Source organism: Diuraphis noxia, unplaced genomic scaffold (assembly GCF_037042655.1).
Source record: "Diuraphis noxia isolate RWA-SAM2 unplaced genomic scaffold, SU_Dnox_SAM2 contig0002, whole genome shotgun sequence".
In the NCBI taxonomy this organism is placed as follows: Eukaryota; Metazoa; Arthropoda; class Insecta; order Hemiptera; family Aphididae; genus Diuraphis; species Diuraphis noxia.
The window spans coordinates 47,377,221-47,392,782 of NW_028301712.1; the positions used below are offsets into that span (position 1 = coordinate 47,377,221).

Sequence of the window (15,562 nt, forward strand, 5' to 3'; positions counted from 1 at the left end):
GCCGACAGTGGATATTGTAATAATAATGGAACAGTATAAATAATAATAATAATAATAATAATATGATGTATCGTATTATTCGTGCATGATATTGAATTACGCGATTCCGTGGCTTTTTACGATTAATAATATTGTAATATTGTACCGTACTCTATACAGTTTATCGATGGATTTAATTACGCAGTCGTCTCGACAGGGACGGCCAATGATTTTTTTTATTAATTTTCGTTATCTGTAAATTCGATTTTTCTCGGTGGGCAATATAAAATGTCTACCATAATAATTATGAATTATCTTTCTAAGAGCGATGAGCACATAATAATAATTATTATCGGAGACCCGAAACCATAATTACAATACACAATAACGCAGATAAGTGGATGCGTGAGTGTGCGCGTGTTTTGTGTTTGTACTGTGAACCTATTCAAGTATTCAACAGAGCACAAACGGCGCAATAACAATAACAATAATAATAATAATAATAATAATAATAACAACAACAACAGATGAGCGTTTTGTATGGATAGGTACGATCCGGACCGGGTGATCAGGTAAGTGAGAAGTGAGAACGCGTCGTGTGCATGGTGGGAGCGACGGTGGGTGGAGGGAAACACCGAACAACAATAATAATAGTCACAAATAATAATTCGTTCGAAGACGAATGGAAGATGGAACACAAACAACAAAGCTGTGGTGGCGTTGACCGAGTGTCGTCCGACGTCACTGTCGTCGAACGCGGTGGCCGTACAAAAATTAACAGTAGTTGTTACCACCTCTACCACAAGTACTACCATACGGTGGACCAATTTTTAACCTCTTTGGTCTCGCACGTTTATAACCTATTTGGCGTGTTTACACGGCGCTGATAAAAACCTTGATGTCCGCCGGGCGACGGCGATCTCAGCTGTTTTTTGTTTTGTGTCGAAACCAGCACATGCGCGCATGCGTCAACATACACACACAGCACCGCGGCGTATTTTACAGCCAACGCGTGTGTGCGCATGAGCCGGGTTCGGCCGGTTCGGGGGCTTACACAATAGTACAATACACAGGCACAGTGGTCAAATGCGCAGCGCATGCGCGTTGCCGTCATTATAGTCAACATGGAATATTGTCAATATAGATAATCATTACTCACGACTGTTATTATTATTATTATTATCAGAGCTATGTATACAAATCTAAAATCTATTGTTAGTTGTATGGCCCATGATATATACATTATATTAAATTTAGCGTACTCATAGCATAGAATAGTATTCTATGCTCATAGTAGTCGTCACGCCTTGTTATAGATTGATACTTGATAGAGCCAACAATCAAAGCTCCCCGAAATTCAATAAATTCATTCGATTCCAACGACAGTAACATTGGTAAAATAGTAACGCGCACGCCCACAATCGACGTTTAATTTGAATTAATAATATTTATTATTTATTACTATTGTTATTATAACATGAACTTTTATTTTTGATTTTTCTAAACCCGCATCAACATATCATCACCTTAGAGGAACTGAAATAAATACACGTCCGACTGTACCAATCTCCATCAGACTCGTCGCACACGCGTTTAATCTTTAATTTAAATATGTAACATTATCATTTATCAGTATTCCTACTCACACGTCACACAATACCAATAACTTAATAGAACAGTAATTGTAATTTATTTTCAAAAACGCGATTGGCCGGCTCGACGTCGACGACAGTGTACCGCCCGCGTAGAGTATACCGTCATAACCCCCAAAAACGGTTTAGTAAAAAAACAGAGAAAGACAACGTCGTAACGAACTCGCATCGCACGCCGAGAAACAGAGTGGTGGAGCAGTGGGCGAGCGGGCGCGGGAAAGAATTATATAAAAAAAAAACGATAACCGGCGCGCGCGCCGTCGCGGAGTTTTCGTCGTCGGCTCGACGCGTGTCCGACGATCGACGACGACGACACCGCTGCTGCCGTCGCCCACATCGTCACCGTCACCGCCACTCGACGTCAACAGCAGCACCGGCCGCCGTCGCAGCAGTTCGATCGTCACGTGGTAGCGTGGTACACACCCTCCACCCGAGGCCGCCGGTCATCTGCTGGTAAACACTAAACAAACGGGCACACCGCCGCCGCCGCCTTCCCCCGCGCCCAAGCACACGCACACTATCACGCCAGCGCGCGCGCGCGCACAGACACACGCAACACGGAGACACGCACACACACATACACGCATACGTTCGTTCGCACTCGTACTTTGGTTTTTCGTCGTTCGCATCGCTGTCCGTCATCGCCGCCGTTTCGGGGGAAAAAAAAATAACAGCAGCAGCAACTTACTCTCGCCGTATCATTCTCTCTCACTCCCTCTTCCTCATCTACCGCCGTCTTCCACTCGCTCACCGTTTATCTTCCGACGTCCGTCCATCATTCTGTCTCCGTCTGTCGCGGTCGGAACGTCTGTACACGGCTGTCGACTGTGCGTGTGCGCGTAACGCGTCTTCGATTCCGCCGCGCCGAGTACGTCTCGTGCACGCACACCGGTGCAGGTTATTCGCCTACACTCGCCTGGACCTGACGACCACAAACCGTCGCAGCATCGATACGAATCACCGCCGCCACCGTACCGCGATATCATCGTCGTCGCGTGTGTTATCGTCTATATCGATCTTCACGATATTGCCGCCGCCCGCCGAAGTGTAATAAACACACGCGTGCCCGCCCGCTGTCCGTTCATCCGTCGCATCAGCATCAGTAGACACGGTGCTACGTGTGCACCATGTCCGACACGGATTGGACGCTGCACGCGCTCAAGTCAATGCCCGGTAGCCCGACCAACGTGCAATGGGCCCCGGACCAGGACGTGACAGGAGTCATCGCCAAACTCGAGGGCCGCGAGCTCGAGTACCTAATCAGACAGAAGCGCATCGTCATAGGCCGGAATAGTTCCAAGGGCCAAGTGGACGTCAACATGGGCCACTCGAGCTTCATATCGCGGCGTCACTTGGACGTGCTGTACGAACACCCAAACTTCTATCTGACGTGCCACGGCAAGAACGGCGTGTTCGTGGACGGCGTGTTCCAGCGGAAGGGCGCCCCGGCGCTACAGCTGCCCAGGAGGTACGGTACCCGAACGGCGGCCTGCAAAGGTCGTCGTCCACTGTTCTGTACGTCAAACGAGCCCCGACCTGTGAAATCGTCGCTGTGATACCGTCCCGTCATTTGCTTTTTTATTCGACAAATTTTCGGTCAAAAAAAAAAATTCGCACGCGGCGCCGCCCCTCCCCCCTTTCCCCCTTCGTTCGGTTCGGTCTGACCCGGCGGCCGCTGTGTTTACACACAACGTTTTGTTTCCCAAACGATATGATAAACGAATAGGGAGACACGACGTTGTTACGAGCGATCGATGATAACGTGTTTTTGTTGTTTGGTTATAAATGGCTACGCGCAAGTGTGTGCGTGTGTAACGGGTTTTCAAGGTCTCCCTGTTGCCAAAGTTCAAAATTTTCGATTATAGCTCACACACACACACACGCACCACCCATGCGACGCGTACAAAGATAATTTCCCTTATCTTCTTCATCCAGATTTGATGGATCTACACTACTAGTCAATGTTGGGCTTACAAAACTTAGTTACGGTCTGTGCCTAACGGCTGCCTCGACTGTCTTCGTATATTACAAACCTTTCTGATTTCTAATGACCTTCTCTACCGACTACTGCCCAAATACATTTTCACAGATTCCTGTGACCCCTATTTTCAGCTTATGGTTTCTTAAAAAACATTTTCTAAAAAATTAATTCCTTTGAATATATGACCGAATATTACTCTATTAATGTTGCGTTTGCAATTCATTAGAAATTTGAAATACCTATTTTTCAGATTTCATTTCATATTAAACTAGGTACATTTTTGAGTTAATTGATTTTCTATCTTTAAATATTTTGCTTAAAATACAATCATTGATAGGTATTCATATAAAAACTTATTGCACAAGTTCTACAATGTAGTTGGAATTTATTCAATAAATAAATACATTTTCCATGTGATTATCAGACTTCTGACATTAAAATCCAAATAAAATGATACTGATTGGACCAAATTCGCCATTGTTTGAGATCCCAATATCTAAGTTTAGTGTTGGTTACCTACAATTTCCTGGTAGATACTTATTTTATATAATTGTAAAAATACAATTCACACAGTAGTTTATTTATTTATTGTTAATAGTTTACTTTTAAATTGTATCTAGATAGGTACCTGCTTTGACTTTAAAATATAGTTCATTAAAACTAATTAAGTTTTATTTTAATATTATATTAGAATCTTTTTATGTAATTAATTTCAATCTGGATGTTTTTAATAATCAAGAAATATTTGCTAAAATATTTGAACTTAAGTAGATACTTAAATATTTTAATTTAAAAAAAATTAGAATTGTAAATTTTTTTTACATTATAAAGTCAAATATGTTTTTAAACTATCCGCTTTTGCAGTACGAATTATTCATTAATGTAAAATACAATTAGTTTCAAACCAAAGATTATTAATTAGGTACTAAAGCATACATTTTACAAGGAAATTGCTGGAAGAATATAATTGTTAGGTATTTATCATTAATGGTATTCTATGCTTTCAAGTAATGTCATAATATCATTCCAACTCATAGATTTTTAATATATTTGCAATATTAGTTTGAATATTAAACAGCAATATCTTATTTTGAATTCAAAACTTAAGTTAAATTTTAAATATTTACTCTTATTGGTTTTCTGTGTTACAATATTTTGTTTTGAAATAAGCTATTATCTATCAAAAATATATAATTATTGTTTGATGTGTGTTATAGGTAAAAATAGTTGCTAATATTTTCTTATAATTACAATTTGCAAAAAACAAACTTAACACATTGACTACCATGCAGCCGCCGGCTGCCTCAAGAATATTTATCATCGGAATGCCAAAGACATTTTTCAGGGTTATTATAAATTTGTATTTGTATATATATATACTATTTAATTTGAAAAAAAATTAAAAATACAAAAAAAAAATGTTAAAATTATGTTTATTACATCAAAAAAATTTGCAATTATTCCCACTACGCCACAGCATATTTTCAAGATCATTATTATAGCGCCATGGAAAAGTTAATAATACAAATCCAAATTAATTTACGGCAGCCTGCGGCCGTATAGCCTCTTATGAATGATATGGTGCGGCAGCTGGCGGTCTAAAAATTATCAATACCTATTATTATATGGACGCCGGCATCCACATGGCAGTTAACGTGTTAATCAATTAAAATTACTTAAGATACCTACCCATATTTTGTCTTTTAATGTTTTACTTATAATAGCTATATATTTTTTTTTAGAATATGTAACTAGGTATTTGTAAGAAATAATTGAGAAAATAATGTATTGTTTATTTTGTTTTCTGCAGGTGTTTAATGCGATTTCCTAGCACAACAATTCGGCTAGTGTTTTATTCTTTGATAGATGAAATGGCACCACCCCCTGTACTACAACAGAATACATTTATTCAAACTCAAATTAGACCAATTGCAACACCTTCAAGAAGTTATGCAAGTCCATTGAGTATAAATATTCCTCCTCAAGTCATCAAACAAGAACCTTCATCTTATTTATCAAAGGAAAATAGATTTATGAGCCCTTTCCCATCTCCTACTGGCACTTTAAGGTTAGCATAAATTAAATTAAAATATTTTTTTTCTTATAAATACATAATCTAATTACTAATTAATAAAAAAGTATATTAAGTGTAGAAACCCATCTTTTATTTAATATATAATATAAATGTGTTCCGAAAACTTTGTTATTTAAGATAACATTTTACCAATTTTTATAGAATTTAAAACAAAACAATAACTTAGCTATTTATTTTCAAACTATTTTGTTGTTTGTTACAAGTCTTTTTTTAAAAAAAGCTAATATTTTAATACAAATAAAAAGATATGTTAATATGTACATAATTAATTTTAAATGATGAAATGCGAAATTAAACTATAGTCTTTATTATTAAGAGTATTTATCAGCGTCAGTATGGGCTTATTACCATGCATAACAGTAACAGTCGGCCACTGGTTTGAGAATTGTACGACTGAACCTGACAAATATCTGCCGCCCCTGAGAAGCACACTTAACATAAATTGATTATAGTCCCATTTATTTAATGAATTTTATTTGTTTAGTGCTGCTAATTCATGTCCAACTAGTCCTAGAGGAGGACACAATCGACATACACTTGGACCAGATTTGCAAATGGCAGCATATGCAGCTGCAGTAGCTCATCCTGGTCAAATAGGTGTAATTTCTACTCCTACATCATCTGCTATTTATGTAGAAGAAAAGTAAGATTTCTGTGTTAATTTTTCATTAATATATTCAAGTTTATAACTATGTAAATTGTTTGTTTAGTAAACACATAAATAATATGTCTAGTCAGAATAGCCGAGACGAAGAAACTAGCCCATTAGATGCAACTGTTTTTGATGTTAGCATTGGTAGCGAACCATATGTTGGTGATTTTTATAGAAATGGTACATCAACATCCACGGGACAAAATTACAGTCCTCCTGAAACTGTGATCCAGGATAGATCAACACCTGTTAATAACAACAATGGCAATTCTAATGCAAAATCTAAAGATGAATCCAAGCCACCTTATTCATATGCTCAACTCATTGTACAAGCTGTTGCTTCAGCTTCTGATCGTCAGCTTACTTTAAGTGGAATTTATTCCTATATTACCAAAAATTACCCATATTATCGATTCGTAGATAAAGGCTGGCAAAACTCTATAAGACATAACTTGTCTTTGAATCGTTATTTTATAAAGGTGAATTTAATTATTTTACTATAAGTTAAAGAATATGTATAATTGGATCAAAACCTAAATTGTGAATCCTTAAAATTCTTTTAAAAATTCATATTTTATTATCAGCCTCTTATAAATTGTTATGCGAGTCTTATTAGTTATTATCAACTAAATTTAAAAAAAAATATTTTCAAATTTTAAGAAATAAATACATGATGTGATTATTGTTTTATAAATTTACTTCCAATAACTAAGGAAAATATTTTTATCAATTCAAGTTTCAGTTTTCAATTTAAAAAAAAAAAAAATATATTTATCTTGAGTAGAGATGTTACGAACCATAATATTGAAGGTCGAACCGAACTTTTCTTTAAATTAACGAACTCGAACAGATCCAAACCTACACACTTTTAATCAAACCCGAACCGAACATTAAAAGTTAAATTGGATATTATTTTATTTAATATTTAATATTTATTTATTTATCATTTAGCCACCATACCTCAGAATTTTACAACTATTTACTTAAATACTTTAATAGTTAATAATTATTATGCATGAGATTTTTAATTTTTAATTATTAATATGATGATAACTGATAAGAATAAGAAAAAGCGAAAAACATCTATATTTAAAACAAGCAAACATTAAATATTAATTTATTAATTATTTAATAATATTTTATAATTTTAGCCGTTACTCCATCGACTTTTATTTTTATTTCTCTGGTTCGATTATCGAACAGAACTATTAGATATTTGGTTCGGTTCGATTATTTGAAATTTCCAGTTCAGTTTTCAAACAGTTCGTAACATCTCTAATCTTGAGTTTTTACAAAACTCAAATTTTCAACTAAGGTCGAATAATAAAAAAAACATACTTTATCCAATTTTTACAAAGATTATAAATAAAAAACTATTTAGATTTTTAAGTACTTTACTAAAATTAATTTGTTATTAAGGTTCCTCGTTCACAAGAAGAACCTGGAAAAGGAGCTTTTTGGAGAATTGATCCTTCATCTGAACAAAAATTAATTGAGCAAGCTTTTCGTCGTAGACGTATAAGAGGAGTGCCTAGTTTTAGGCTCCATAATTCGTTTGGAATGTCCTCAAGGTATCTTCTTTAAATATTGTTAAATATATTTAATGTCTAATGTTTATTAAAAACTTGCACATTTGAGTTGTATTGTTGCCTAATTTTATTTTATTTTAGAAGTGCTCCTCCATCACCAAGTCACATAACTGGCGGTGAATTATCAATTGCAGATTCATTATCTAGAGAAACTTCACCATCACCTCCAGTTTCTTCTTCAGACCAACAACAAGATGAAGTTTGTTTGGCAAATTCTATCTCAAACCAAATTAAATCACCAAATAAAATTTCTCATACTAATGGTGTTGGTGTGCTTCACTATGTCTCATCAACAGGTAATAATTGTTATATAATTAAAAATGACTTTCATAGTACTAAAATGTATTTAAATATGGAAATATGGTATACAGGTGTAACAGGAAGGCCTGACCAAAAAAATTATACTAAATTAAACATATAACAAAAATTGTTAATATTGTATGATAATAAGTAAATAATTTAAGAAATATACCCATGTCAGCAAATTCCCAAAAATCATATTTTTAAAAAAGTTATTACGTTCCAAATAATTTAACCAAAAAATTTTAAATTTTATAAAAATTCTAAAAAATAAACTACATACTTAGAAAAATCTTTTTACCATCAAAATTGTTCTTATAATCAGATTGACAAATAGGCTATTTTAAATTTATCTAAACATTTTTTTATTTTCAGAACTTAAATAAAACATAAAAAATTATTATACATGTAGTGCTAAGGTCACTCCATGAAACAAAATAAAAAAATAATTACTTGAACAAAAGTTATTCCATAAGTAAATTATATCTGTTACTCCTCGTATAATACATCATATTATATTCTATAGTCATATAATACTTTAGTTGGGTAAGGGGTCATGTGTTCGAATGCTGTATGTTCGAACGTTAAGTGTATGAAAAATTGTCTGTTCGAAAGATTATATGTTCGAAAAGTCGTATGTTCGAAATTATCGATAAATGAAACACGAATTTTACCAAAATATTTATAATTCGTTAATTCGATTTTCAGCGTAAAAAATCTTGTGAATTTTGAGCACATTTTTTAATTTTATTTTTTAGAATTTTGCAATGATGTTTAACAGTATCTGGTGCGTGAGAATGATCATTATTAATAAAACAATTGTCTTGTTTATGTTCACCGTGCTCAAATATTGTCCGAAATGTTGCTCCACATCGTTTTGTACATTTCCAATAATATATATTATTTTGATCACGTATTCGCAGTCTTTTTTTATCAAACATGTATTCATAATTATTTACAAGTAACATTTCCTTGTCATGTATACTTTTAAATGTCTGTATACTAGCCATTTAAAAAAAAAAAATCACTTACACAAATTGTATAAAATATTATTTAAAAACAACGTTCAAACGAAATTGTGTTCGATACTTTTGTAATGATGTATAAAACTGTACTGTGATAGATGACAGAAAAAAGAACGTTTAATAATATCTATAATGCTTTCCCCACGTAAAATCAATAAAGATAAGATTGTGTGAAATCCAATATAATGAAAACGCGATATTATAGTGTTATTTTTGTTTAATTTTATTTATCGACAATTTCGCACATACTATCTTTCGAACATATAATCTTTCGAACAGATAATCTTTCGTACAGACAATCTTTCGTACACTAAACGTTCGAACATTTGGCATTCGAACACATGACACGCTACCCTTTAGTTGGGAGAATGAAAAGCGGCGAATACTCCAGCTGGTGAATTTTTATTATGGGTTCATAAAATAATGAACAAAAAGTAGAGAAAAAAAATTGTTGCCATCATATTTACCAGCAGCCACTTTTCATTCTCCCGACTATTGCTAATTAACATTTGTTAAATCTTTCTTTGGTTTTTTTTTATAGTTAAGATAAATATCAGAGATTTTTTAATATCATTCCATTTGGGATGTAAAGAATCTAAATTCAAAATTGTACTTTGTATATTATTAGGGTTTTCCTAATAAAGCATATGATTTATGCACCTTCCAGCTTAGTGGAATCTTTATAACATCTATAAAATAAAAAAATTATCTATTTAATATCAATATTGTATGCTTTCAGTGTAACATAGTTTACACTTCTTGTAGCCTATGACAATGTTTAACTGTATGGACTAATTTTGATTTTTGTATCAAAGAACTGATAAGGAAGTTATAATTTCATAAATTAAGTAAAATTAATTATACCTAAAAATAAATATTTTTGTTTTATGCATAATCAGCCTTTTTTTGAAAACAAATTGACAAAAACCTTCATTTGAATTTAACACTTAAAAGTATTCATTTAATTTTGATAACAATTAATAAAACTATATTTTAATTTTTTTTAGCTAACAATGAAGCTTTAGAAATGCAAAGTCCTCAGCAATTGACTTTCTTAAAGTCACGACTAGTCTTGCCGGTGACAACCTATAGTAAATCTACAACTAGACATATTACAATAGTTAACAATGGACTTCCAACATCTCAGTCAGGTAATAATAATTATAATTTATTAAAAATATAAACACAATATCATTATTCAATACTTACTGGCAAAAAGACACTCTTAATTTCAGATTTTAAGAAGATCTTAATACAATATTTGATTTCTCTCTCAAGCCCATGTGAAATATACACAAATTCCATTTTTTAGTAATCTTTGTTACTGATAGATAATCATTACAAAAATTATAAATAATAATATTTCCAATGGCCTGACATATAACTTAGTTTATTTACTGTAACAAAACAGTTAATATATATTTAAATTTACAATAAAAAAACAATGTTTTTCTAAGGTAAAATAAAAAGCTGGTACATTGTATTAAAAATATTATCGCTAAGTTTTGGTAGGGTGAATGCAAAAATGATGTTATCATGATCGGTGTATAAATTTATTGATACTAATACTATTTTTATTTTGAAAGTAATTGTTGCGAGGGATATTTCAATATAGTCCACAGCATTGTACTAATATTTTCAGGCTGTTATCACATAATATATTTCTTTTCCCAAAAGAATGTCACATTGTTAGAAAGCGACGTCTTTTAATCTTTTTTTTTCTGATAACATTGGTTTTAAATTTGTGAACAGGTAAACCTCTCTATAGTGGACCCTCTATTAAACGGAATCCTCCTTATAACGGAAAATATCAACAATCCCAGTGCAAATAATATAAGTAATTTCTTCTTCTCTATGACGGAAAACTCTGTTTAACGGAAAAATGTTTGGTCCCATGCGATTACATCATAGAGAGGTTTTACTGTAACTATACAAGCTAAACATAACTTATATGATGCATACATAAATATTCAATTGCTTTCATCATATCTGGGACTTGCCTTGTTCTTATCAACCATAGGTTAACCGCGTTAATGATAATATATTGGGGGCAAGAGTTAAATTGTAATATGGGGTATTTCAATGTTTTTATCGAGTGTTCTGAATTCAATAACAATAATTATAATGTTGCTTTGGTTATTAAGTTGTAAATGGTTAAATTTTGTTTTATAAAGAAATAAAAAAATTATTACTAAATAATTAAAATGGTAACTGTTCATCAATTATTCGAGTTGTACTCTGACTTTCAAAGCGAGTTTAGAAATTACTAAACAACATTTTTTATTACTTTTATATGAGCCATTGTTACACATTAAAAATATCTCGTGGAAAACATCCGATGAAAATGGAATATACTCCAAATGGTTTAAAATATTATTTTCTTAAGTTAATCTGCATTCATGGTGGTAGTTTCAATAAAAGTAAAAAATGTGAATATGTAATTGTTACTATAAAATATAAATAATATTATTGTCAATCTGGTCGTTTGCCTACTATCAGTCCAACCATGATTCATCTCCTGCTATAATCCTGACCATAGTAGGATGTATATCTGCAGTTTAAAATGATTTTTGCATCAAACTTTATAATTTTTATAACCGGTGATTTGAGATTTAATTTAAAAATCAAAAATTTTAAATGAAAGCATTTTATCTTCTTGCGCATGGTTCTGTAAATGAAAAGAAATATTGCGCCGATATCTTCTTAACTTACATCAAATAAATTTTTTAACATTAAACTAATATTCTTTGGAATTAGTAATTAATTATTTGATAACACAATTTTTTTTACAGGAAGCACAACTAAAACCAACTTAAATTTTATTGCCTTTCCTCCGCCAATCAAGGAGTCTTTGTTGCCACAAGCTCCTGTTATTGTGCAAGCTTTAGATCAGACATTTGATGCGTAAGTAACCATAGTCTTAATTAATAAATTGATTGAATTAAACTATTTTCCTTGTCATTGTTTCTGATTCTAGTTCTAAACTGAATCATGCATTAAATATTGATAAAGCAGCTAACCATCATAAACAAGTAGAAAATAATGAACTACATGAGGATATATCTCAAAATAACCCTACTCAAGGCATAGAAATAGAATCTGGAGAATTTGGAGTTCAAGATATTCATGAAGAAATTATTGACGACACTCAAAAGACAACAGGAGAAAATATAGAACAGGTTAGTAGTCTATATTTCATTAAGGCACCCAAATCCTTAGTGCTCTAGGTAGTACCTTGGTTTAACCCTCTTGGTAAACTTTTAAATGCCCCTCCACACGTATCTAACCATACTATCCATTCAGATCTAAAAATTCCACTTGTTCAAAATGAGGCTAAATCCTATTACTATCGATTCCATCTATGTTTACCATCTCATCCCAATCCGCTTGCAAAAATCTTTCTACTCCAACAATTCCAGGTAACCTTCATGGAAGACTAAAACGTAAATGGTGTCGTGATTTACCAATTTAAATTTAAAAAATTAAAAAATTAAATTTCATTTAAAAATAAAAAAAATTAATAGGTATGCTATATAAATGAATAAAATTGCATTATTCGAACTATCAAAAAGTTTTTAAATATTACTTAACTATTTATAACCAGAGAGCAATTTTTTTAAGTGAGCTAAATATTTTGTATAACAATGTAATTAAACATTTTTCAAACTAAAAGTTTTGGCCCAACATTTTTGTTGTTTTATTTTCTGACTTATGAGACTTTTACTTAATTATAATTAATATTAAGTGATCGTTTACATTTTAGGTGTAATAAGTCCTAAGTCTAATTTTGAATTTATTATTAACAAAATGCATTCTATATCATATGTCCTTATCGTATATCTAATAAATTTCTTATCTGTTTTTTTATTTTGTCGCCAATCAACACAATTTATATGATTACAAAAATTATCTTATTATGATAGTCATTCTTATAATTAGGTATCAACTCTAGAACTTACTATAGTGCTCTGTGCTATTAATAATCACTTATCAATTGATCTATTTTTGTCATATTTATTGTATATTTTATAATATTAGCAATTAAGATCACATTAATTGTCGAGCTATTAGTTTTATACTAAGAGATAATTAAAAAAAAAAAAAAGGTTACATTACCGCACATATTTATATGATTTTACTTCTGTAAAATTCTTTCACTGATTATAGTGTTGACCATGTTCTGTTTCCTAGTAAATATCTAATTAGCTTTACAATATTGTTATTTTTTGGTCCTAAGAGGAAATTAAATTAGACTATAAGGTTAGGATTAGAGTGCATCCTTAAATATTATCATCAATCATTTCTCCCTACATTTGCATTTGCTTACCTTTCCCAACATACTAAATTGTGTGAAGTTCTCTGGTCGCCGTAGTCCATAAATGGTTTTTTACATCTTTCATAAGTCAAATTGTATCATAATTAGTTCCCTTAATGTAGGGAATTTCTTCAAAGCCTTTTTAATTTTTTAGTTGCATTTTAAATACTCTTTTCCTTTCCTTTTTTACTGTATTCCTCATTAGTATTATATTTGTTATATTATATGCTTATTACCATACACCTCTTTAATTCATTGTATTCTACATTTTGTTTGTTTAGTCATCTAAGAACTTCAAATCTGAAGAATCTTCTGAAAATGGAAATCAACAAGTTGTTGGTGAAGAAATTGAAGAGGAAGAAGAGGTAGTTGAAGATAACAATTTTGAAGAACCCAAAGAACCGGATACTAATTATTCTGACAATTTTCAAGAACCACAACCTAAGCGTGCCAAATTAAATTATTATCAACAAGAAATAAATGGCGTCCCTTAAAAGTAAATTATATATTATTAAAAGTTTAAACATGTTATTGTTATATTTAAATAAGTCTTATCTTAAGACATTTTTTTCTGTACATAAATTATGTATAAATATTAAGTGGGCTACAAAATTATTGTTATTGTAATACATTGTTCTCTTTAATTAATTATGAATTATCTAACTTAAATCAAACTAGATATTTTTTTCTGTCAAAATATTTAGTTATTTTATAAATTAAGTAATATATTTTTATTTTTTGCTTGTGCAGAATTGTAGGCAGTTTATTATTATGTTATAAGATACCATACTACATTAATAACAAAGTGTAATTGTAAGAATATTGTATTTTTGCTAAACATTTTTTTATGACTGTACTAGCTATTATAATAATTATTATTAATAGACAATTTATCATTGCAATTATAAAAAAATCCAAGTAAACAAGGTAGCCCTAAATTTGACTTTATGACCGTCATTATTATTTTATCCTATGTCTCATTATGTTCCTTGTACATAACCGTAATAACATATCTATTGTAAAAAATAATTTAATTCCAATTAATCGACAATTCATTTTTGGTTGATAGAGAATCTATTTCGTTTAAAAGTGCAATTACATTTAATCTTTCTATATATTTTTTTTGTTATTATTTTTTGTTGATTATAAATGTTATCAAATTAAAATAAATTGCCATAATTTTTATCTGTATGTGGACAAAAGCTTTTTTTCGGGTTTTTAATTGTTTGAGAATTTTGATGTTATAAAGTTAAAATAAATATGTGATTGGACATTTTATATTATACAAAAAATATAATATAATTATTTTTATAAATTAAGTTTTTGTCTACTTAATAAAAAGTGTTACCATTTGTGTTTAGAAAGATTTAGTTTACATTGGTATTAAAATTATATAAAATAAAATTTAAATTGTAATCAATTTGTTGGTTTTAAACAAACAAAATTATCATGTTGGATTTTTAAACATCTTGTACATTTTTCTTGTTTATTTATACATTATAAATATTTCAAAAGTATTTTTCAATTGGCGAATAATTATTTTTTCATTAAATTCTTGACTAAAAAATATTAAAAATATTCACAAATGCAAATGTTTGTTTATAAATATTGTATTGTTGTCTTGAGTGTCATTATTCAATGGATATGCATGGGACCCAGCTCTACCATGTTTATGTGTTCCCTGTCTCTAGTTGTATCAACCTAAGCAGATCCGACCAGCACAAATTTTTTTTTTTAAAGATTGTAATAAACGTGATGTTGTTAGTAGTATTTATATATTATATCATATAATAGATTCAAATTGTATTAAGGAATTAAAATAGTCAACGCAATACTTTTTTAGCACACTTGTAAGTGTAATATAAGATTACTATTTACTTATTTTGTTGAGAAATTAAATTTATAAATTATTTTATTTGAGTGTTTTTAATGAAAAAAAAAAATAGATATTTTTCCCTTCATTTGTCAAAGTAC

The 15,562-nt window shown here is 31.1% G+C and overlaps 1 protein-coding gene across 1 annotated transcript; it reads left to right on the forward strand.

The window, feature by feature from the left end:
* Positions 1 to 1,961: 1,961 nt before the first annotated feature.
* Positions 1,962 to 15,503, forward strand: LOC107164459 (forkhead box K). Its single transcript, XM_015512295.2, has 10 exons — positions 1,962 to 3,099; positions 5,423 to 5,680; positions 6,192 to 6,350; positions 6,418 to 6,838; positions 7,779 to 7,930; positions 8,030 to 8,244; positions 10,281 to 10,424; positions 12,066 to 12,177; positions 12,251 to 12,452; positions 13,870 to 15,503. The coding sequence occupies exons 1-10, from the start codon at positions 2,759 to 2,761 to the stop codon at positions 14,080 to 14,082; spliced, it is 2,217 nt and encodes a 738-aa protein (XP_015367781.2). The 5' UTR covers positions 1,962 to 2,758; the 3' UTR covers positions 14,083 to 15,503.
* Positions 15,504 to 15,562: the final 59 nt, after the last annotated feature.